We start from the raw sequence: 25,163 nt of genomic DNA on the forward strand, positions 1-25,163 counted from the left end.
CTACTTAAAATCCTCATCCACCTCTTAGCTGACCATTCCTGCTTATCCCTGCAAAGCCCAGCTGAAGGTCATTGCCTCAGAAACACCTTCCCTGAGTACCTGCTCCAAAGTTGTTGTTCTTCCCATTTTGCTATTATCTTGGTGAAAACTGACTGATTTTTTTTTCTTCAGAGTTTGTATCACAATGTTTACTTATATTTTCATTGGTACATTTACTTATTTAATTGCTCTCCCCTTCACTAAACCACAAGGTCAGTACTGGCATATCAGGGAGAAAGCACAGTGTCTAGCACAGAGTAGGTACTCAATTAATATCTGTTGAATGAATGAATCAATTCTCTTTGGTTAAATAATGCAAATTAAGACTTAGAGAGGAGGTCCAAATTTTGGTCTTAAACAGAATACATCGTGACAATTGGGTCTCAGCTGGAAAGACTTACCAATCAAGGCTAGTAATAAATACATAAAGAAGAATATTTTCATATCCCTTCTGACTTTGATCTAGTCAGATAATCGCCCACTTTACCAAATGCTAATCTTATATTTTGTATCAGCAGGCAATTTCTCTGAACTTTCTAGAATAAACAATTTTTAAAGCCTTCTTACAATCAAGTTTTGTGCATGTATAAATCAGAAAACCAAAGTTACCCACATTTTGTTTTTCGTTTTGAGATGGAGTTTCACTATTGTTGCCCAGGCTGAAGTGCAGTGGTGTGATCTTGGCTCACTGCAACCTCTGCCTCCCGGGTTCAAGTGATTTTCCTGCCTCAGTCTCCCGAATAGCTGAGATTATGGGAGCATGCCACCATGCCTGGATAATTTTTGTATTTGTAGTAGAGACGGGGTTTCACCATGTTGGTCAGGCTGGTCTCGAACTCCTGACCTCAGGTGATCCACCCGCCTCAGCCTCCCAAAGTACTGGGTTTACAGGCATGAGCCACCACGCCCAGACTCATTACCAATGTTTTAACATTATTGTGCTTAGGCATTTTGAGATGAGACCACAATCCAAGGTTCTAGATCATAAAGATCAAGGGTTTTGTTTTGTTTTGTTTTCCCTTAAAACGGGAATGTTCAAAGTCAGCAACACACAATACAGCCTGATGCATAAAAGGAAACAGACTACTTTCAGGACAAAGAAAGCAGAATGACAGCATGTCTACCAACTCTCAACTTCACACAAAAAAGGAGTAGATTCACTACACAGGTTTATCACCTAGTTTTCCTTTAAGTTGAAAATTCCTTGAAGCAACAAAATACAAAGCTTGAATTCTATTTACAGTTCTTTCCATTCATTTTGATAATAACATAGCTATGTCCTTCCAGATCTACACCATTCGCCACCTTCCTCTCTGGCCAATGAGTCTGACCTTGGGAATTGGCTCACCCAGCCTCCTTAGCCCTCTAGCTTCTACTGGGTTTGGCCAGTGGGAAGCCTAGGCAAGAAATGGGAAGGAGAGAAGACAGTGAGGTCAAGGTCTTTATTCTTTTTCTCTCTCTCCCTAAGAGGTCAACCTTGGCCAGCTGCATTTCTTCACCAAGGTCACTGTTCTTCTCAAAGAGACATATCTATAGAATCTCTCTTCTGTTAAGGTTCATAATGCTTCCTTCTCCCTTCATCCTTACAGGGTTGAAAGGCTTGTACTATTCTGGATTACTGCACTTACCTTGTGGTTTCCCTTGTACAAACCTTTGTAAACAGCCCCTTAGTAAAAACACTTTTCTAAAAATTATACTAACGTGAATATGCAATCTGTTTTCCATTGGTACCCTGGCTGACGCACAACTTAACTACCATGATTGAAAAAGCCCTATATTCTTTAAATTACAAATTATAGGGTGTATGCAGACTAGAACATCAACCACAGAACTAACACCAAACCTACCTCATCAAATATAACATATCTGATCCTTTCCACCCATTTTTGGCGATGAGGAGCAAGCAACAGGATTTCAAAACATTCCAGCACTGTAATAAGTACCTACAAATATGAATGATTAGTGTAGCTAACTTTATGGAGCATTAATTTTATATCAGGCATAGTAATAGGAACCTAGAAAATATGCTGCTGCTGATAGCAGTTTCATTAAGATAACATTGCATCTTTGACGTTTTTCATTTAAGTCTTTACATTTATGAACATTTGGATTAATGAAAATGAAAAAAAGCTTCTACTCTGTAACGACTGTTTTACATTTTGTTTAGTCTTAAATGTCTACTTTGTGAATTCAATAAGGGAGACAATCTATCTTAATCTACGATTTACCTATCGATGGGTCCACTATCAACACACAATCTTTTTGAGACAAGGTTTTATTATGAGGATCCATAAATATCATTCACAAGAACTAGCAATTTTGAATGGAAAGAAAAGGTTGGGTAGTCATTTAGTAATGCATTGGGTTTGTTAAATCTACTTGAATCCCTTTCTAAGTTATACTGAAATATCATAATCTATTTGAAATTTCAGATCATAATGTAAGTATAAATATTGTTCACAAGACCTAGCAACTTTGAATGGAAAGACAAGGTTGGATAGTCATTTAGTAATGCATTGGGTTTGTCAAATCTATTTGACTCCCTCTCTAAGTTATAATGAAATATCATAACTTTCTATTTGAAATTTCAGTTCACAATGTGAATATCCTTAGAGATGGTGAGCCTAGTTCTTACTTTTTAGAGTAGAACAACCTTAAATTTTCCTTAGAGCAATTTCATTTTCTTTGTGAATTCAGTGAAATGATTTCTATAAGGGCTTGCATTTTGCAGATTCCCAGCAAAACAGTTATATAAGTACTGCTCTATAATTTGATAATAAACTCATTAATTAATATGTCATACCTGACAGTTTAGTACATTGTGACGATAATCTCTTGTAAAAGCACCGCATAGAGTTCTGCCGGCAGGCAACGTTTTAGTAAAACGATTCTCAACAGTTGCAGCCACTTGACCAACAAGGGACTGATTGACAAGAAAAAAAAACCATTAGTCACTTAGTAGAGAAGAGACATATAAAACCTTGAGGACAACCGAATCCATACACACACACACACACACACACACACACACACACACACACATTTCAATGAAAATGAAATGAAGTAGGGAAAAATACAGATGGTAATGAAATTATCTGATACCACTGAGTATTCTCTTGGATCCTCCTTGATTTTAAACACACACACACACACACACACACACACACACACACACGAGATAGATAGATAGATATAGATAGATAGATAGATAGACAGATATTACATATCATGTATATGGTGACAATGGGCAAATGAATGACTTTCTATTGAATGTCTGGTTCATGATTCCAGGTTAACCACCATTGCTCTGCCTGGGATCCTCCTAGTGCTCTCTCTGCCTGTGTTTGTTGGGATCCTTTCTTATTTAAGCCCCTGCAACTTGCTGCCTAAAAGAGGCAAAGAGCCCATGTGGCCTTCTCTTAAAATTTTCAGCCCCTAGGATTCCCCTTCTATTGTTCTGAGCTTAACTATAATTATATAAAAAGATGTTTGGTGTCTCTTATCCAGCATTTCAGGTATTTTACACAAAGAGATTTTTCTGTTGACCTATATGGCCATATTGCTGGAAATGGAAGTCATATATACCTGGCTGTATTTTTTAATTGAAACAATATTAATTAAAAGAAAAACATAAATCTTCATAATTATAATCATAGCATACCACTCCAAGGGAGGGAGGGAAAATAAAAAAGGAAAGGGGAGACAGAAAGAAAGAAAGGGAAATAACTTAAAATGTAAATTTTTAAAAAATTAATCCTTAAAAATACTATAGTCATCATTTTTATATTCATGATAGTGAAATATTTTCTAAAAATAAGTATAATTGCAGTAACTATAAATGAAAATATTAACATATGAGATGAAATGAAAATATCAAAAATAGTTTCTTGGCCGGGCACGGTGGCTCAAGCCTGTAATCCCAACACTTCAGGAGGCCAAGGTGGGTGGATCACCTGAGGTGATCAAGACCAGCCTGGCCAACATGGTGAAACCCTGTCTCTACTAAAAATACAAAAATTAGCCCAGCATGGCAGCACGTGCCTATAATCCCAGCTACTCATGAGGCTGAGGCGGGAGAATCACTTGAACACAGGAGGTGAAGGTTGCAGTGAGCCAAGATCGCGCCACTGCGCTCCAGCCTGGGTGACAGAGTAAGACTCTGTCTCAAAAATAAAATAACAAAGTGAATTAGATCTAGCATGTGACCGTGCGCATTCTTTTTAAAGGGGATGTTCAGGAACAAAAGCAAAAATGAAAGTCATTCAAGAACTACCTTTGCAGGTGCAACATACACGACCACCCCGACATCGCTCTCCCTCAGCACTTTCTCCATGCAGTAGTAGGAAGCATAGGTTTTGCCTGAGGACGTTGGGGCAACAATCACTGCTGACTCATTCTTATCTACCACATCCAGGAGTTCCTGCTGCAGGGTACAAAGCACCATTTGTGTCAAGAAAGTGAACAGCATGTTACCAAAACACAGACAGTATCCTTTGTACCTTCTGTCTCCTGTGCCTGTATTATGCTACCTTTGGGGGAACTCCCTGAACCCCTGAAGATTAGGTCTGGTGAACACTCGAAGGATTCAGGAAAATGCCTGGATTACTCATGCCATTCCCTCAGAAAAGAGATTTTGTTTTATATTTTGGCCTAGAGAGAGGGTTTCATTTCTGCAAAATAGAAAGTGAGACTGAGTAAAACATATTTTCCCATTAGAAAACACTTTTTCCAATTGTCATTGAGTAAGTACAGAAAGAGGTTTCCAAAACTGAGCTGTAAGAACTAGTAATGCCACATTAGCATGCCTTCACATACAAACAGGTATAAGTATAACTTCCACTGATGGTGAAAATAAAAAGGCCAAGAAGGGGAAGAAGTGAATGATTTCTCATACTCTAGTTACATTCTCCAGGCACAGTAGAGGAAAGACATTAAACAAGATTAAGAAGTTTATGCAAAGTTTAACATGTAGAGACACAGTAATGAAAAGTTCTGAAGTCACACTGATTAGAAAAGTACAATGTTTGTTGTCATTACCTGCCATGCGTTGGGAATAAAATCCTGGACCCTGGGATCCCGATCTTTTCTTTCATCTCTTATCAAGTAATGGCCCATGTATTGCAGTTGAAACCGAGCTGGTCCAATGTCAATCGAATATTTCTTCTTATTTTTGTCATCTCCTATCTGTCATTTTAATATATTATTTGAAATCAACTTAAACTTCAAAATTGAATAAACATTTATTAAATATCCACTGAGCACATTCTATGCACAAGGCATTTTTACTAAGCTTTTTTTTTTTTTTTTTTTTTTTTGAGACAGGGTCTCTCTCTGTCACCCAGGCTGGAGTGCAGTGACACCATCATAGCTCACTGCAGCCTTGAACTGCTGAGTGCAAGTGATCTTCCTACCTCAGCCCCACCACTCCCTATCCCATGCCCTGGCTGAGTAGCTGGGACTACAGGCACATGCTATCAATTGTGGCTAATGTATGTGTGTGTGTGTGTGTGTGTGTGTGTGTGTGCGCGCGCGTGTGTTGAGACAGGGTGTTGCCATGTTACCCAGGCTGGTCTTGAACTACTGGGCTCAAGTGATCTGCTCACCTTGACCTTCCAAAGTGCTGAGATTACAGGCGTGAGCTACCATGCCTGGCCTACTATGCTTTTAAATAGTGTAATATTTAAGTAAGAAGAGTTTTCCTGCCTAAAGTGTTATTCTTGGGAAAAGTCAAATAGCAGATATTAACGTTAAAAAAAGTTCATCCTGGAATTGGAACCTGGAACCTTATTAAAGACCATTCTTCAATCTCACTACATTACAGTTTTTAGATTGCGCTAGAATTAAGTATAGGATTCATTCCTGTTACCAAGAGGGTTTAAAGTGGCATCTGGATATCATCTAGTATTTAATTTCTGTTTTCAGGAAGCATCTGTACAAATTTTCTAATTTTAATTTACTTCAAAGTTTGGCAGGTTATTAATAAGTAATCTCACATCTGTTATTTTATAAACTAGAATCAGAGTAAACATAGTCAATTGATAACTCTATATGTGAGATACTTCATTAGACCTATTAGTTATTCTTCCATATTAAAATTGAGTAAAAATTTAAAGTATAAGAAATTCTAGTTCTCTTACCAGAGTTGGATCCAAAGAGTTTGCCAGATCATTAAAGCCTAAATATTTAAGGCATTTAGCTATATATTGATGATGTTCTGCTTCCAAAATTTCTGGGTATCTCTCCAGGAGTGAATGAATCCTTTTCATCATTTGAACAGCTATACTTAAATCTTTCAAAATTTTGCCTTGTTAAAGAAACAATAAAATTGTTATAAAGAACACCAAAAATAACTGCTTGATCACTCACAACAATCATTGAGTTAATCAATTAACCTCATGTGATTAAACCTCACTATTTTACTTGACTTTAAAGGAGATTTTAGAGCATTAAAAACTAAAACTCATGATTAAATTAAATTAAAACTCCATCTACACACATTTAATTATCATCTTAAGTAACTTAGACATAGCTGGGTAAGTATAGGCAAAAAAGAAAAGAAACAAACTTTGTGATTTTAGCAGATTTATATGAACCATTTATAGCAGAAATATGAACCATTTAAACTGAGCTCTGTACACATTTCCAGAGAAAAATAACACAATAACCCACATATTATTTGTGTGTCTTCTACTCTTGTTCACAGGAAAAAGTCCTGTGATTTTAGATGCCTGACCAAAACATGAGCAACATTTATCAAGGCCTACTCTTGACCACATACAGTACTTGTATTTATGAAACCATCAGCAGAACCCTTCAATTATTGAGGGCTAAGATACAACCTCACTGCATCCCAATCATTCTATCCAGACTCTCCTAAGCCCTTCCATTACCTCCTGTTCACTTATAGCCTCTTTATCTCTATCCCACTACTAACCACTCCATATAAAGTCATATAAAGTCTTTATCCTCTTTCCTCTTTGTTAAGAAATATCCTCTTTCTTAACAAATACTACTGAGCAACTGCTTATGCAGACCACCAATGTATGCTTTAAGGAAGTACAAATGAAATTTAAGACAGAGTTGTTACATCGAGGAACCTTCAATCTAATTGGAGAACAAGGGATTAGTGATGAAACAGATCAGTAAAATATCTAAGTGATTTACAATTCAGGGTCCAAATGGAGTCATAGAAGCAGTGTTATGTGAGCAGGAGAAGTTGGGAGGACTCCACAAGAGGATGGCCTTGAAGGACACACAGAATTTAGGCCAATAGAGACAAGCAGAAGAACATCTGTAGCAGAAACTGATATTACCTCCTCAACATCCATTCTCACCCAATGCTTTCTTATAAATCCCCATACTAATGGATACTGCAATAGGTCCAATTCAAAGTTCACATTTTCTAATCTCTCTGTGGTTTGGTGCAGTTTTGTTACTAAGTTTGGCCATTGAGAAGTAAGCAAAAATTGGTGGAATTTCTGGGATGAAGCCTCCTTCCATAGAAGAAATACAGCATGAATGTACAAATTTGCCCTTTTTCTTCTTCCTACTTTGTTTTGGAATACAGTTATCATGGCTGTAGCATCAGCCGCCAACTGCATTCATGACATACCTTTAAGAATACAACTCATGCACTAAGAACGGTACAATATGATGATAGCGGAGCCTAAGTTCCCAGTGACACTGAACTGCCTATCTCTGGACTTCTTTTACATGAAAGAGAAATAAACTATCTTTTTTAAGCCATTGTTAATTCCTATCTCTGTTAATAGCTAATGGCAATTCCTATCTGATATGGCATCAAGTAAAAACACATATGCTAAAGCTTAGAGATGAAAATGAGCATAGTCTCTGACAGCCCACTGAGGTACTCGCTTTGCTGGGAACTAGAATAGAGAGACATGAGCGTGACTACAGAGTCACGTGGCCACACATGAAAAGGATCTGAGTAGGACATACTCAAGACAGGGTGATCAACCACAACAACTTGAGGAGGAATTGTCAGCTTGGTCTAGCATCAAAATCACATATCTCAGGCTGGGCACAGTGGCTCACGCCTGTAATCCTAGCTCTTTGGGACGCCCTGGCGGATAGATCACCTGAGGTCAGGAGTTCAAGACCAGCCTGGCCAACATGGCAAAACCCCGTCTCTACTAAAAATACAAAAATTAGCCAGGCATGGTGGCAGGAGGCTGTAATCCCAGCTACTCAGGAGGCTAAGGCAGGAGAATCACCTGAAGCTTGAATCTGGGAGGTGGAGGTTGCAGTGAGCTAAGATCACTCTACTGCACTCCAGCCTGGGTGACAGTGAGACTCCATCCCAAAAAAAAGAAAAAAAAAAATCACATATCTCTACTCAGTTTTTTCTGATTCTTTCCCTTAGTTGGCTCTTCCACAAGTCAATATTCAGGAAACTAAGTAATAAAAGCACACACTACAAGCCATATGAAGACGTAATACCTGGAAATAGTATGCACACATCATTTCTGCTACATATTTCGCCAAAATCATTCTCTGCTGCCAGTTGGAGACATTGATACAGGAGAGCACAGGGAGCCACAGAAATTTGAGGGAGCACTTAGAATGCTAGGCAGGCAGGGCCCATTCCAACCCACTTCCCTCCCTGCCAGCCCACAGTGTGGAAATGGTTGTGTACCATTACCTAGGACTGCAGGTGCTATTGGGCATCTATTCCCCCATAGCTATGGCTCTCAAGGAATTCTGGTAACCGTTCACTCCCCTGCTCTTGTCAAGAACTAGGAAAGGGCTGAGATTTTATTCTATTTACAAGCTAGAAATTTAGTCTTTCACAGTCTCATGGTTGCTGGCAAAAGACATGAGACTCCTGGGTCAGAAACAAAAGGCTTTATTATCATGGCCCAGTTAACAATATAACCATCATGTATATGTCAGTTCCCCTTGTGCTCCATGGGGGAGATAAAGAGCCCAGGTAGAAACCACACACAAAGTAGGTTGATGTCACAGCTAAGGAAATCTACACTTAGAAAACCGAAATATTTTATAATGGGTCTCAGGCAAAACCTGCTTCTTTGCCCTGGAGGGAAATGTGATCTTTATTAACTGGACAGTAAACAAACTTGGCCTTTGCCCTAGAGAGAAACACAATTTCTTCCTTCCAAGCCTGTTCACTATACAAACACACTTAAAAAGATAGTCTGGAAGTGAACCTGTCAATGCTTCTGCTGGCTAGGCGGGCAGAAACATGGAAAAACCCATGGAGAATCACCTCCCAACAGCAACTTCACATCTCCCTGGTGCTGACAGCTTTCCTTCTCTGATAGGCCCTGTTGCTGCTGCTGAGCCTCACCTTGCTTTGCTGATCCCCTTAATTCTCTCCACACTTTTTGAAAGAGTTTTTTCTTTATACTCTCCTCATTTCTTTTTGAATGTGCCATCTTTTCCCTGTTGGGACCCTCTGTCTAACCTCTGCAATTCCACTTTCTTGTCTGCAAAATATAATAATAACTATCTTAAAGGGTCATGTTGACAATAAAATCAGACAATGGATTATACAAAGTTTTAGCACAACCATGCATTCAGTAAATATGTTAACATCATTAATATTTTCATCACTACTCTTTATCCATAGAGTATGGAGTCCCATACCTTCACCTCGGCAATGTTCTTTCCATGCTTTAAAGCAGGCAATTAATCCTAACATTTCAACTCCAAATTTCACTGAATTACTTGCACATGATGTCAAATAATCTTCCAATTTCCTTATTCCAGAATGTAAATTGTTCTTCATCTCCTCTTCAATAGAAAACAGCAGATCATCGTTTTGCTGAGCTTTGTTCTGATCTTCTTTGAGAAATGACTTTTTCTTACTCTTTTTGGTAATTTGGTGGGGTTTGGTATTCTGCTCAATAATAAAAGGAACATATGAAACATGTCAGAAAATTCCATTATGACATTTCACTAGTGAGATTATTTTTTGTGCACTTACTGAGGACTCTGGCCACCATTCTACTCGTGCACAGGCAAGAATTCTTAATGTCTTTTCTTAAAATTAAAGTCTGTGTGATGCAAACCTACTTAAACTTCAGTATAAATGTAAATTGCCTCTTACTGCAGAATATTTTCTAGATTTCTAAATGGTGTAAATTATTAATAAAAAAGTAAAAGTAAATGGAAGAAAACAAAGAAGAGAAAGAGTAGCCACTGAGCTTGATTGTAGGGCAGCTTCTTGGGGATTTGGAACTTAATTAATTTATTCATTCTCCACCCCACAAAGCATTTTGGGCCTCCCAGATCCCACTCACTCTTTGGAGATTCATGTTGAAAAACATCAACGGTCTAAGCAGACATTAGTCAATGTGGGGAAAAAAACAGAAATCCCACTGGAAAATGGAGGAGTCACACACACTTAGTGGGGTGGTAATTTTTCCCACCTCTCCCCTAACTAGATCAAACATTTAATTCCCATTTTGCTTCTATTTCAGTGTGGAGGCTGCTCCTAGGCCTCACACTACCAACATAACAGAACTGAGCGAGCTCCCGTCAGTTCCTGGCCCTGCAATTCGCGCTGCCAGAGGAGCAGAGGTGCACAGCCTGGGCCCCAGGAGCCAGCCTTGGGCACAGGGCTTGGCAAAGCAAAGGGCTCAGCTGGGTGAGGCCCTTGCACAAAGGCTGCAGAAGATGGTTGCTTCAGGATGCTGTATTCACTTTGATCCTTATGCTTGAAGCCAAGCCTGGACCTTTGCCTGAGCCAGCCCTACCTGGCCACCCTCAGCCCAGAGGAGGTTAGGTCTGTGGGCTGAGGTGGAGCCTCTGCAGTTGAAAGCATGTGTTGTGTGGCTGGATGGACCCTTAAATAGCCCTAAGAGAGAGACCCAACAGCAATGCTAAGAAACCTACAGTGTAATCAGTGATAACTATTATCCAGAATGGCTTTGAGGAGATATCCTCTCACTGATTGTAGCCTTTGCAACTTCAGCCTGGTTAATGAATTGACAGTCTGGCAAGGAAAAGGAAGACTCTAGATCTCTGATTAAGAATTTTCTGAAATTAGTGGGAAAGAGAAATGTTTTCATGTTTTGGATCTTTTCCTTCTGGGGCTTTTATGTTTCATTCTCCAAAAACATTCCCTTTCCTACTCCAGTTAGGGTAAGGCAGCCATGATAAGTGTCATTGGTCATCAATAGTTTGGTTTGTGCTCTTTCACGTATTTAGCACGGTTGACCTCAGGAAGGGGATTTACCAAAGCAAATAAATGTCTTTCCTTAATTCCCAACCATGAGGCCAAGATAGAAGTACTGAAGCCTAATGAAATCCCCTCTGATGAAGAATGATCGCAAAGTAGTACCTTCCCAAGCAGAACCATAAAATCTGCTGTTTGTTCAGTTATAAACACTATCATTTGTGTTACCTGATACTTTTCCACATTATCTTTTTAAATTTTTTTTGAATTACAGGGATTCTAAGTTTGTAAACAAGCATGGTCTAGTGTAAAGGCAGGAAGAGAAAGAAAATAGGTATGGAGGATTCCCACCCTTTCAAGAAGACCTGGTCTTACCTTTAATATAAACAAAAATCCAGGACAGATTAATGGCATAAATGACTTAAAAACATAGACAGTTTTCAAAATTCAGGCAAAATAATGAAGCTGATGGAAATGTTAGGCCTATTTTTACCACCTCTATGTAAAAAGATTTTCACTGTAATAAACTAATACACAAAAATTTCTTTTTTTTTTTTTTTTTTTTTTTTGAGACAGAGTCTTGCTCTATCACCCAGGCTGGAGTGCAGTGACATGATCTTGGCTCACTGCAACCTCCACCTGCTGGGTTCAAGCAATTCTCCTGCCTCAGCCTCCTGAGTAGCTGGGATTACAGGCACCCGCCACCATTCCTAGCTATTTTTTTATATTTTTAGAGGAGATAGGGTTTCACCACGTTGGCCAGCCAGGCTGGTGTCGAACTCCTGACCTCAGGTGATCCGCCCACCTTGGCCTCCCAAAGTGCTGGGATTACAGGTGTGAGCCACTGCACCCAGCCCACAAACATTTCTTTTAACTTAAATTTGACTTTTCTAAATCCAAGCTTGTAATCCTTTGATGCTTTAAGCTTGTTATCAGATAAATCTATCTTTTCTTATTCTAAAAAAGATAGAATACTAGATTTTATGTAATCTTCTTAGAATTTCTAATGGCAAGCAAGTAAAATAACTCATTTGTAAGTGATATGATTTGGGTCTGTGGCCCCACCAAATCTTATGTCGAATTGTAATCTCCAGCATTGGAAGCTGGGCCTGATGGGAGGTGACTGCATCATGGGGAGGGAGTTTCTGATAAATGGTTAACACCATCCCACTTGGTGCTGTTCTCATGATAGTGAATGAGTGACTTGTGCAAGATCTGGTTGTTTAAAAGTATGTAGCACCTCCCCAATACTTCCTCCTACTCCAGTCATGTGAAGTGCCATCTCCCCCTTTGTCTTCTATCATGATTATAAGTTCCCTGAAGTCTGGGTGTGGTGGCTCACACCTGTAATCCCAGCACTTTGGGAGGCCAAGGTGGGTGGATCACCTGAGCTCGGGAGTTCGAGACCAGCCTGGCCAACAGGAAGAAACCCTGTGTCTACTAAAAATACCAAGAATTAGCTGGGCATGGTGGTGGGTGCTTGTAATCCCAGCTACTTGGGAGGCTGAGGAAGAAGAATTGCTTCAACCTGGGAGGCGGAGGTTGCAGTGAGCCAAGATCGCGTCACTGCACTTCAGCCTGGGCAACAAGAGCGAAACTCCATCTCAGAAAAGAAAAAGAAAAAGAAAAAGAAGTTCCCTGAGGCCCAGAAGCTGATGCCACCACAGTTCCTGTACAGCCTGCAGAACTGTGAGCCAATTAAACCTTTTTTCTTTATAAATTACCCAATCTCAGGTATATCTTTCTAGGAATGTGAGAATGGACTAAGACAGTTAGCAAACATGAGAAAGAGAGAATGGAAGACACCTCCAGAGACAAATATGAGCCTAAAGAAAACAAAACAACATCAAAGAAAAAAATTAGGTAAAATCTATGCAATCTACCTGTAATATTTCACCACTGGCACCACTGGAATCCTCCTTTGGCCGAGTAGTTTGAGTCACAATGACTTTCGTAGAGATTGATTCTAACGATTTCCCATAAAATTGCTGATAATCCTGAATCTTTTTCAGGAAATCAAGAACATGAGGATCTCTAGATTGTTCTGAAATAGAAAGACTTAAAATGTAAACATGTATTTTAAAATATTGCTATATATGTGTGCTACCCACACATTATTTTTTTAACTCCAGAATAATAATTCAGTATTTGCCAATGAGGTCAGATTACCATATGCTAACAAAATAATTCCCTATATTATTTGAAGAAGAGAGAGGACGAAGCTCTGCTAATGTCCGGTTCCAAGTACCTGGACATTGCCCCTGTCATTTGGCAGGAGAAGAGGAGAAGAGGAAGGTTGGGGGCAGTCTAATAGCACATTCACCTACAACAGGGGTCTACAAACCAGGTCCACATGATCAAATCTGATGAGTACATTTTTTAAAATTGGTTACACTCTAAATGATTATATTAGTACCTACATCATGCTGTCAATTTTGGTCTCTTGGTTTGCAAAGCCTAAAATATTTATTACTTAGACCTTTCAGAAAAAGTTTGTTGACTCCGGACCTAAAACATTCTGTTTGCACTCCTAAAAAGGAAAACCTCTACTTCTGGTCCCAGTCAAATATTTAGGAGCTTACAGCTGACAGATGCTGATACCAATTACCTTACACCATGCAAAAATTCAAATGACACAGAAAATTCCCAGGAAGCAAGGCTAGATTCACTTGAGACCTAGGAACACTCTTTACAAACATAAAAGATATAAATAAGCTAGTGTTTTGTTGGTTTGGATGTTGTTGCTTTTTCCGTGTCTGTGTATGTGATCACAAATCAAACCACTCTGGAAACACACCATGCAGAATCTTCGTAGACACTTACATAAATAGCTTATTCCTATACGCAATTGGCATACTTACTTGACTTATTTCTAGATCCTTCTGAAAAGTTTTACCAGTTCTGCAATGAGAACACATGGACACAGGAAGGGGAACATCACACTCTGGGGACTGTTGTGGGGTGGGGGGTGGGGGGAGGGATAGCATTAGGAGATATACCTAATGCTAAATGAAGAGTTAATGGGTGCAGCACACCAGCATGGCACATGTATACATATGTAACTAACCTGCACATTGTGCACATGTACCCTAAAACTTAAAGTATAATAATAATAAAATAAAAAAAGAAAAGTTTTACTAGTTCTGAAAAGGGTGGAAATAAACATCGGATTGGAGAAAGACACTAAAAGAATGAACCAGGAAAAAAAGATCTATGAATTCCTTTCCTTAGGACCCATTTTTAATTGTTTCATGGGCTTTACTTTTTGCAGATTCAACCCCTCCTCATTACTGAGTTTTCATGGGCACAATTATGCTGGTACTTGGCAGCATGAAATCAACTAGACAATAGTTTAGCAGGAAAAGAGCTAAAATGTTAGGAAGACTATGGCTGTATCAGCACATTTACTTCAAGGTATAGACAGATTCCTAAAACCATCAAGTATCTTTCCCACTTAAACAGCATCTGATATTTTCATGACAATACCATGCATATGTACATCCTTAAAAGATTAATAAATCTCTATTTGAATTAACAGATACATCTGCATGCATACGTACATATGCACACCAGATAATATAATGGGATTTTTTTCAGACAGCATGCTTCCTACTGTGCCTCTTCAATTAATATATATATATATTGTGTGTGTGTATATATATATACACACATATATGTATAGTATATATTGTATATAGAGATCTCATTCAAAATATATATTATATATAATATATAGATAGATCTCATTCAAAATAGAACGTGTTTACAATGTAATATCTTTTCACTGTTAATAAAAAGAGCAGCAAAGGCAATTCATATAAGCTCTATTTTATCGTGGTTACAGAGCTCACCATCAACATGACATTTGGTCCTGTCATAGTCGTCACTAAGGAGTTTTTGAGCATGCCAGTGCAAAAGTTCATCAGATGTCTTTTGTTTAAACAGTGAAGGAACAACCGGATCATCACTATAAAAATAAATACATAATTTTTTTTTAATTTTAAGCTTTTCAAATTTTAGCACAAACTTCAGGCTGTGATAACAGAAATTGTACAACCTCTTTTTCTATTTGTGTGATATAATGTGGGTCATAAAACCTCAGAGACATAAAAACCCTGAATTTCTGCCATTCCTGTAACAGTCACATCCACATCAACAACAATGTAGTAAACTTTATAGCTGGAGTAATTTTATTATACGTTCAAAATAATATAGATTTTTATATAGTAATGTTCAAATAATATTGACATACTAGATGTTACAATCACTTAAATGTATTATAGTCACATTATATAGAATTTACCATATCCTGATATGATATATTACATAGACATTTTGATGAGTCATTCACTTCACTAGTATTTTCAAGTTGATGGCACTAAATCAGGTACTTCATTAACTCTGTACCTCTTTAGAACAGGCAAATCCTTCATCATATCTCCAACAAACTCATCAATTACAGCAGATGTCATTGGAATAAAGCCCACACTAGGCATCTTTTCCAAGGAGATTTCTGAAAACAAACATAAATTTAAGATGAGAGGAAAGGTGTAACTATCCTATATGAATTTTGAACATTATTTTTAAAATTTCAAATGCATAATATTTTACATAAATTTTACTAATGTTTACCAAGTTAGAGCTTCCAAATGAGATATTCCTCAAAGCAAACATGTTGTAGCAAGCCAGTATATTAAAAATTAGTATATAACCACTTACATATGTATGTAGATGGTAGCAGATCACTAGATAGACAAACATGTAGATTTTCCGTTTCCAAGTACTTATTCTTTTTTATTATGTCACAGTATGAATAACGTGTCACAGTATAGTAATAACAGCACTTGAAAAAAGAAGCACCACTAAGAGTTCACCTACATAAAAGCCTCCATGAAAATTAAATCACAAAAATAGGAAAAAATTAATAATAAAAGTATTTTATTTATCACCAAATACTCTTTGGAGCCTTCTTTAATTTCTATTTTCACAGTTCCTATATATGGTTTACATGCTGAATATAATAGACTAGAGGATTTTTAAATTTAGCTTTGTTCAAAACTGTAGATGAAAAAATATAATCCTTCTCCTCCCTCATACCTAAATTCTGGACAATATCCTTTTGCCAATGTATCCACAATTCCCATCTGCATTCCTCTTGCATCTCTCACTTTCCTTTGGGACTATTTCCTTCTTCCTGAATTGTATCATATACAAATATTTTTAATGAGGATATGATGCTAGTAAACTCAGTTCTTGTGCATCTGAAAATATCTATATTATCTCCTCATTCATAAGTTGTACTTACACTAGTTACACTAGCCCCCAACAACCATTATTTTGTCTCATTACTTAAAAGATATTATTTCATTACCGTCTTTCCTTTATTGTTATTGTGGAGAAGTCTGCTAGCAATTTAACTTTTATGTCTTTGTGGGTAACTGTTTGCTTTCTTATTCTTAAGAGAACTTTGTTTTTGGTATGCTGCGGTTGCACTATAATGTATCTAGTGGTGTGTGTTTGTGTGTGTGTTGTGTGTGCATAGATGCGTGAGTGTGTACATGGGTATATCGTATATGAGACTCATTTCTGCATCCTAACTCCAGGTATTTGTGTCTTTCATTAAATCAGAAAAAAATTATTTTCAGTCATTATCTATGGCTATTTCTTCCTCTGATGTCTCTATCCTCTGCTTCTGAAACTCCAATTGGACATGTGATTGACCTAAGGTATCCAAAGGCTTAGAGAGATTGGAAGGTTAGAGTGACTTATCATGTAAGACCTGCTCACTCACCCCATGAGGGTGCAGAGGACACACCTTCCACCACAACTATGAGAAATAAAATTGTAAGGGGAACCCCAGAATTCTGGAATAGCTCCATAGTTACTCTATCGTGTAAGTCAGAAATTGCTGTGGGAACTGCTACCAGCAAATTTGGATCCCTAAATGCCACAGGGATAATTCAATCCTGGGGTGGCAGGGGCCAAGTGGCAGCACTTAATCACTAAAGATAAAGTAGTTATGGTTACCATAATGGACGGCAAAGTCAAAGCAGTAATCTGAATAGTCTGATTCACAGAAACCTACAGCACTGGCTAGCTGGTCATAGCATTCCTAGAAAAAAACAAAAGATGGGCATTCCACTAAATTCTAAATTGATCTGTACAAAAGGAAGAGTTCTAAGGTAAGTGAACAGATGCCTAACTTAAATCACCAGTCATAGCTCCTTAATCAGTTCCTAAACTTAAGCCCTGTTACAGACCCAGAACCCCTTGATTGGAGAAAAGGCTAAATCCCTTTGAAGAAGGACCCTGCTCCACTGCCAAAACTCATACTGTTCATCTTTCTTCAGTCTTCCTCAAAGGGACCTACTGCTATTTATCAGGGTGACTGTCCACTGGAGAAGGGGAAATCATCTGACTTCAGGGGATTACTGGATACTGATTCTGAACTGGCACTAATTCCAGAAGACCCAAAATGTCACTGTGCTCCCAACCCCCAACCCCCAGTCAGTAACGGCTTGTGGAGCGTCAGGTGACTGATGAAGTTTTCTCTCAAGTTCATCTCACAGTGGGTCCCTGAATCTTCTGTGTGGTTATTTCACCAGTTTCAGAATGCGTAACTGAGACAGACATACTCAGCAACTCAACACATCTCCAGGTTGGTTCCCTGACCTGTGGAACGAGGGCTTATGGAAGCCACTAGAACTGTCTATACTTAGAAAAATTGTAAGCCAAAAGTAATACTGCATTCCTGGAGGGATTACAGAGATTAATGCCACTATTAAGGACTTGAAAAATACAGGAGTGCTGATTTTCCTCACATCCACATTCAACCTGACTATTGGGCCTATGCAGAAAGACAGATGAATTCTGGAAATTGCCAGTAGATTCCTGTAAATTTAACCCTATGATGACTCCAACTGCAGCTGCTGTTCCAGAGGTGGTTTCATTGTTTGAGCAAAATAATATACCTCCTGGTACCTGGTACACAGCTATCGAGCTGGCAAATGCTTTTTTTCTCCATTCCTGTTAATAAAGACCACCAGGAGCTATTTACTTTCAGCTGGAAAGGCCAGAAAAATATACCTTCACTGTCCTACCCTAGCCCCATGTCATAATTTAGCCCCCAGGGAATTTTCTGGAAGAAATTTTTTTCTTCCACAAAGTATCTCACTGGTCCATCACATTGTTCATATTACACTGCTCAGATCTAGTGAATAAGAAGTAGACACTACTTGACATACCAATAAGACATTTGTATGTCAAAGATGGGAAATAAATTCAGCAAAAATTCAGAGAATTTCCATCTCAGCAAAATTTGTTGATGGTGGAAAATGAATGGAACAAAAATTCAAGGATGTTCCACCTCTGCAAAACTTGTAGGAGTCCAATTGTGTGGGGCATATCAAGATATCCTTTCTTAGGAGAAGGGTAGTTGTTGGATCTGGCCCCTCCTACAATAAAAAATAAAGTATAATGCCTGGGGGAGCCTTTGTGAATTTGGAAAGCAACATTTCTCACTTAGGTGTGCTATTCTGGCTTATTGATCAAGTGACCTGAAAAGTTGCTAGTTTTTACTGGAGCCGAGAATAAGAGAAGGCCCTGCAACATGTCCAGGCTGACACGATTGCAGGCTTCCCTCATGAAAGGAGTCATTCCCTCTTCTTACTGGAACAGACAGTTACTCTGGATATAGTTACCTTCCCTGCATGCAATGCTTCTGCCAAAAATACTATCCTTGGACTTACAGAACCCGTATCCACAATCTTGGTATTTCACACAATATGGTTTCTGATCACAAGGAACTCACTTTACAGCAAATGAGGTGTGGCGGTGGGTCTACGTTCATGGAAAGCACTGGTCTTACCATATTCTCCATCATCCTGAAGCAGTTGCCTCAGTAGAATAGTCTAACAGCATTTTAGAGACACAGTTACAGTGTGAGCTAGGTGGAAATACTTTGAAGGCTGGGGCAATGTTCTCCAGAAGGCTGTAATTACTCTGAATTAGTGGCCAATATATAGTGTTGTTTGTGAATTATAGGCATAATTCACAATTCAGGATTCCAGGGATAGAAAACGAATGATTCCACAAACTATTACCCCTAAGTGATATGCTAGCAAAATTTCTGCTTTCTGTTCTGGCAACTCTATGTTCTGTTTGTTTAGAGATCTTAGTTCCAAAGAGAGGAATGTTTCCACCAGGAGACACAACAATGATTCCGTTGAACTAGAAGTTAGGACTGCCATCTTGCCATTTTGAACTCCTTGTACCTCTGAATCAACAGGCAAAGGAAAGGGTTATTGTGCTGGCTGCTGTGATTTATCCTGATTCTCAAGGGGACATTGGGCTGCTACTACTCAATGGAGGGGTAAGAAAAAGTATGTCCAGAATACAGGAGATCCCTTAAGGATCCCATAGTACATCCCTTCATACTACCATGCCATGTGATTAACGTCAATGGAAAACTACAACAACCCAATGCAAACAGTACTCTATGGGTCCAGACCCTTAAGGAACAAAGGATTGGACTGGACTGTGTTCTTCAAAGAGACATGTTCGAGTCCTAATTCGCACTATCTGTGAATGTGACCTTATTTTGAAATAGGGTCTTTGCAGATGAAATCAAGTTAAGATAAGGTTATTCTGGATTAGGGTGAGGCCTAATGTAATAACTGCTATTCTTACAAAAGCAGAGAAACTTGAACACAGACCCAGAGGAAACACACAGAGAGAAGGAGAACACTATGTAAAGGTAGAGGCAGAGATGAAAGTGATGCATCTACAAGCCAAGGAACACCAAGGATTGCCAGCAGCCTCCAGAAGCTGAGAGAGAGGCATGGGATTGTAAATTCAAAATAAAATCCAAAGTCCAACCCCCGCAACTAACTGAATGGACCCCCTAATGGCCAAGGTTACCCCAGAGAAACCTTTAAGACTGAGTTCTGAGCCACGATGCAAAGGGAAGTCAGATAGGCCTCACTATACTCTCCTCCCTCTTGCAGTTTAGACACAAAAACTGACTAGCGTTAATGTTAAAATAGAGATTGCAAGACTGACAGAACAGAATCTTTGTGGCAATAAGATCATGAACAAGATCTAAGGCCATGCCAGTCAAAGGTGATGTCATGCACCCTATAGGTCACTATGACTCAGTATACCGTGGCTTGCTCTGATAACCTGACTCTGGCAGAACATCACATGATGATTAGCAGACTCCTGGTCTTCACTTAAACCCTTCGGCTGACTCCATGGGGTTTTTTTTGGGTTTTTTTGGTTTGTTTTTTGAAACAGAGTCTCACTTTGTCACCCAGGCTGGAGTGCAGGGGCGCAATCTCAGCTCACTGCAACCTCCAACTCCTGGGTTCAAGCGATTCTCCTGCCTCAGCCTCCCGAGTAGCTGGGATTACAGGCACGTGCCACCATGCCCAGATAATTTTTTGTATTTTTAGTAAAGATGGGGTTTTACTGTGTTAGCCAGGATGGTCTCGATCTCCTGACCTGGTGATCCCCCTGCCTCGGCCTCCCAAAGTGCTGGGATTACAGGCCTGAGACACCACAACTGGCCCCAAGTTTTTAGACAAAGCTTTGTTCCTTTAACCAATTGCAAATGAAATCATCTCCAAATCTACCTATAATCTGTAAGCCCCTGCTTCAAGATATCCTGCCTTTTGGGGCCAGTGTATACCTCCTATGTATTGATTTATATCTTTACCTGTAACTCCTGCCTCCCTGAAATATATAAAACCAAACTGTAACCCAACCACCTCAGGGCCACTTACTCAAGACTTCTTGGGATTGTGTTTTCCCCAGGCCACAGTCACCCACATTAGCTAAGAATAAACCTCTTTAAAATATTTTACGAAGTTTAGTTTTTCCATTAACAGTTTGGTTTTTAATTCAGACCCTCCAGAAGAAACCAATTTTGTAGACAATTTGATTTCAGACATTAACCTCCAGACCTGTAAGAGAATAAACTTCTGTTGCTATAAGCCACCAGCTTGTGGTGCTTTGTGACAGCAACCCTGGAAAAGGAGGACCTCAGGCAAAGAACCATGACCAGCTTAGGTGCTTGCTGGGTGCAAAGGGTTTAGGGAATAGGTAATGGGAGGAGAAGGCAGTCATAAATACCAGCTATGACCATGTGACCAGTTGCAGAAATGAGGACTCTAATAGTTAGGGGTATTTCTTCCTTATTTTGTCTGGAAAATACGTGTATATTAAGCAGATATTTTTGTTTTCTTCTTTTATCAGTTTACATACAATGTAGTCATAATAGTGTGCTTTGTATCACAGTATTTAGGTTACAGGATATCAAAGCAGACGAGTGAAAATTGCCCAAGAACTTAGCATTGTCTTTTGAAGGAAGAGTTAACATGCTGTTGGTTGTATGCAGTATAGTTGTATCATGTTAAGCACAAGTGTGATTTCGTTAGTGCCTTTATTGGGAGATTAAGTATGGTTTAAGGATATGTATATGGGTGCTCAGATGACAAGAGGTAGACTGAAATGGTCAGTTTTAGATGTCAACTTCATCAGACTATAGTTCCCTAGTTATCCAATCAAATATGAATCTGGATGTTGTTGTAAAGGTATTTGTAGACGGGCTTAAAGACTATAATCAATTTTACTTTAAGTAAAGAAGACTATCCTAGATAATATAGAAGAGCCTGATCCAATCATCTCAAAGTCCCTGAGTGCAGAATTGAGGTTTCCCTGAGGTAGAACAAATTCCACCTGTGGGCTGCAACTTCAGCTCATGCCCCAAAGCTCCACCCGCCCCTTCCTTAAGACCTGCCCTATAAATTTTGGACTTGCCGAGCCAGTCCCTATAATCAGGTAAGGTAATTCCCTGCAATAAATCTCTTAACATGTGTATCCTACTAGTTCTGTGTATCTGGTAGAAACCTAACTGATACACTTCCCAAATGGGCCTTTGACTCAAAACAACAAAAATCAACCTGTCAGCAGACTATTACTAAAAATCAACAAGCCAATTATAAAATTTAAATGAAAATGCAAAGCATTCAGAATAAACTAAACAATCTTCAAAAGAACAAAGTTGGAGCACATATACTACCAAAACCAAAGTTTCTTACAGAACTACCATAATCAACTTTAATATTGGTTCAAGGATAAACAAGGCTCAAGGATAAACTTATGAAAGAGAACAGAGGGTGAAGAAATAACCCCTCTCTCACACCATACAAAAGTAAATTCAAGATCAATCATAGACTTGTGAAATACTTACGACCTATACTTTATAAACAGGCAAAACTCAGCAGGCACTTCACAAGAGGATATTCAAATGGCCAATAACAGATGAAAAGTCCAAGAAAATGCAAATTCAAACCACAATGAGCTACCCCCACGCACCCATCAGAATGGCCAAAATAAAAAAGACTAACAATAGGCTGGGCATGATGGTGTACACCTGTAATCCCAGCAGTTTGGGAGGCCCAGGTGGAAGGTTTGCTTGAGGCCAGGAGTTCAAGATTACAGTGAGCTATGATGGTGTCTCTGCACTCCAGCCTGGGCAATAGAGTGAGACTCTGTCTCACACACACACAAAAAAAGATTGACAAGGCTGGGAAGCAATTCTAAAATTCCAAAATGCCCACATGGGAGGTGGGAGTTTAACTTGGAACTATCACCTTAGAAAATATGTGGACAGTAGTTCATAAAGCTGCATTTCTATGTATATACTTGAAGTGAATAAATGCATATATCTACCTAAAGTTATATGTAAGAATATTCATAACAGTTTTACCCTTCAATCACTTCTCATTACTTTTACAATTTCCTAAGTCCTTAACAGAGCCAGCAAGTACCCCCTCCTCAGTTTCATCAGCTTTTCTCCTCTCTGGTCACACTAAACATATCTCAGCTCCTTGGGGAATTCTCAAATGCCATGTCCTCTCTGGAAAACCTTTTGCTCTTCCCTTCCCCCAGCTAACTATTACTCATCCTTCAGACCATGACTCACTGCACTTGTCTTCACTTCCTCAGAGAGGTCAACCTTTCCAGACTGGGTTGGGCCTGTTAATCATTAGTTTCCACAGCACTCATTAGTTCCTCCTTCATATCCATCAGCACCTTTGTAATCATTTTACCGCTTCTTCAACAATTCAATAGCCAATAGGAAATGCTCCAAATGGACAGAGTGTAATATATTCATACAGAGAGACAGTTCACAGCAATAACTTTTAAGGATAATGGTAAATACAACAGGCAGGAAGGTCTCAGACATTATACCGAGAGGAAAAAAGATAGAAAGAATATACACTATATGATTCCATCCCAATGAAGTTCAAAGCAGACAAAACTAAGAAATCATATTGAAGTCTGTTAAAGAGATGAGAGGAGGGGGAGGATGGATTGGGAAGTGGCCCGAGGAACTTTCTCTTGAGGTGCTGGAAATGGCCTCTCTCTTGATCCAGGTGGTTATCACACAGATGTATATATCTGTGTAAAATTTCACCAGGCTTTACTCTGCACACTGGTTTACTTTAACCACATTATTCTATGTATTTTAAACCTCAATTAAGAGGTAAACAAGAAAGCACAGTGAAGGAAAATTATTTACACTTGGAAGAATTGAATTATTAGGGCTTCTAAAAGTTGTTCAGGACAAACATGCTTTTGTTCCACTTTAATTTACCCATTTAGTACCTTGAATGACTGATTTCTCTTGTCTAAGAAAATGTCTTCTTGTTGTTCTCAGAGGAAAAGACTTTCCAACGTTAAATTCTTTAACCAGGTGTGACACAACATTCCACAGGTCTTCATAATCCCTCCTAATGGAATCTCCCAAATTCAAATGTGGTTCTGCATAAAAATAAAAAATATTAAAATCTCAAAAGTCATACACATGCAGACACACACAGAGCATCTTTTTTGAATAAATTCATAGAGCTCTGGAAAGATGATCAAATATGGAAACTTACAGTGAGTTACACAATACACTTGCATGAAAATTAGTCATGACACTATGACAGTAGTTTTTTAAAGTCATTTTCTCTTTAAATATAATGCAGAGCCAAGTACTATGACATGGGCCTGTGGTTCCAGCTACTCAGGAGGCTGAGGCAGGAGGATCGCTTGAGCCCAAGGGTTCAAGACCATCTGGGCAATGTACCGAGATGCCCTCCCTGCCCAAAAAATTAACAAAGGAACATCACCATTTTAATCATAGTCCTTATTAAATAATATGAGTGATAAATATATAATTATTCCCCAAAATAATGAAGCACAATATGCTACATATAAGCTTGCAACTTTAAAAACTAATTTCAAAACAAGTTTTTAAAGAGTTTACAGAATATGGGGGAGGAGCCAAGACGGCCGAATAAGAACAGCTACGGTCTACAGCTCCCAGCGTGAGCAACGCAGAAGACGGGTGATTTCTGCATTTCCATCTGAGGTACCGGGTTCATCTCACTAGGGAGTGCCAGACAGTGGGCGCAGGTCAGTGGGTGCGTGCACCGTGTGTGAGCCGAAGCAGGGCGAGGCATTGCCTCACTTGGGAAGTGCAAGGGGTCAGGGAGTTCCCTTTCTGAGTCAAAGAAAGGGGTGACGGATGGCACCTGGAAAATCGGGTCACTCCCACCAGAATACTGCACTTTTCTGACGGGCTTAAAAAACGGCGCACCAGGAGATTATATCCCGCACCTGGCTTGGAGGGTCCTACGCCCACGGAGTCTCACTGATTGCTAGCACAGCAGTCTGAGATCAAACTGCAAGGCGGCAGCGAGGCTGGGAGAGGGGCGCCCGCCATTGCCCAGGCTTGATTAGGTAAACAAAGCAGCCTGGAAGTGCGAACTGGGTGGAGCCCACCACAGCTCAAGGAGGCCTGCCTGCCTCTGTAGGCTCCACCTCTGGGGGCAGGGCACAGACAAACAAAAAGGCAGCAGTAACCTCTGCAGACTTAAATGTCCCTGTCTGACAGCTTTGAAGAGAGCAG

The 25,163-nt window shown here is 39.3% G+C and overlaps 1 protein-coding gene across 11 annotated transcripts in view; it reads right to left on the reverse strand.

The window, feature by feature from the left end:
- The window catches only part of DDX60L (DExD/H-box 60 like), a 123,834-nt gene that overhangs the window by 60,708 nt on the left and 37,963 nt on the right, over positions 1–25,163 (reverse strand). For 10 of the 11 annotated variants that reach the window (XR_010156232.1, XM_054683911.2, XM_054683912.2 and 7 more), the window contains 10 exons: positions 23,873–24,028; positions 15,608–15,713; positions 15,052–15,167; positions 13,084–13,244; positions 9,667–9,919; positions 6,177–6,343; positions 5,077–5,223; positions 4,313–4,462; positions 2,843–2,962; positions 1,887–1,982 (listed from right to left, as the gene is read on the reverse strand). Coding sequence is in view for 10 of the 11 variants with exons in the window: in XM_054683911.2 (XP_054539886.1) it covers positions 1,887–1,982; positions 2,843–2,962; positions 4,313–4,462; positions 5,077–5,223; positions 6,177–6,343; positions 9,667–9,919; positions 13,084–13,244; positions 15,052–15,167; positions 15,608–15,713; positions 23,873–24,028 (1,472 nt within the window). In the remaining variant the exon portion in view is untranslated. The remainder of the gene's footprint in view (positions 1–1,886; positions 1,983–2,842; positions 2,963–4,312; positions 4,463–5,076; positions 5,224–6,176; positions 6,344–9,666; positions 9,920–13,083; positions 13,245–15,051; positions 15,168–15,607; positions 15,714–23,872; positions 24,029–25,163) is intronic. The other variant, XM_054683915.2, reaches the window with a different exon arrangement.

The sequence above is a fragment of the Pan troglodytes genome, chromosome 3 (assembly GCF_028858775.2).
Source record: "Pan troglodytes isolate AG18354 chromosome 3, NHGRI_mPanTro3-v2.0_pri, whole genome shotgun sequence".
In the NCBI taxonomy this organism is placed as follows: domain Eukaryota; kingdom Metazoa; phylum Chordata; class Mammalia; order Primates; family Hominidae; genus Pan; species Pan troglodytes.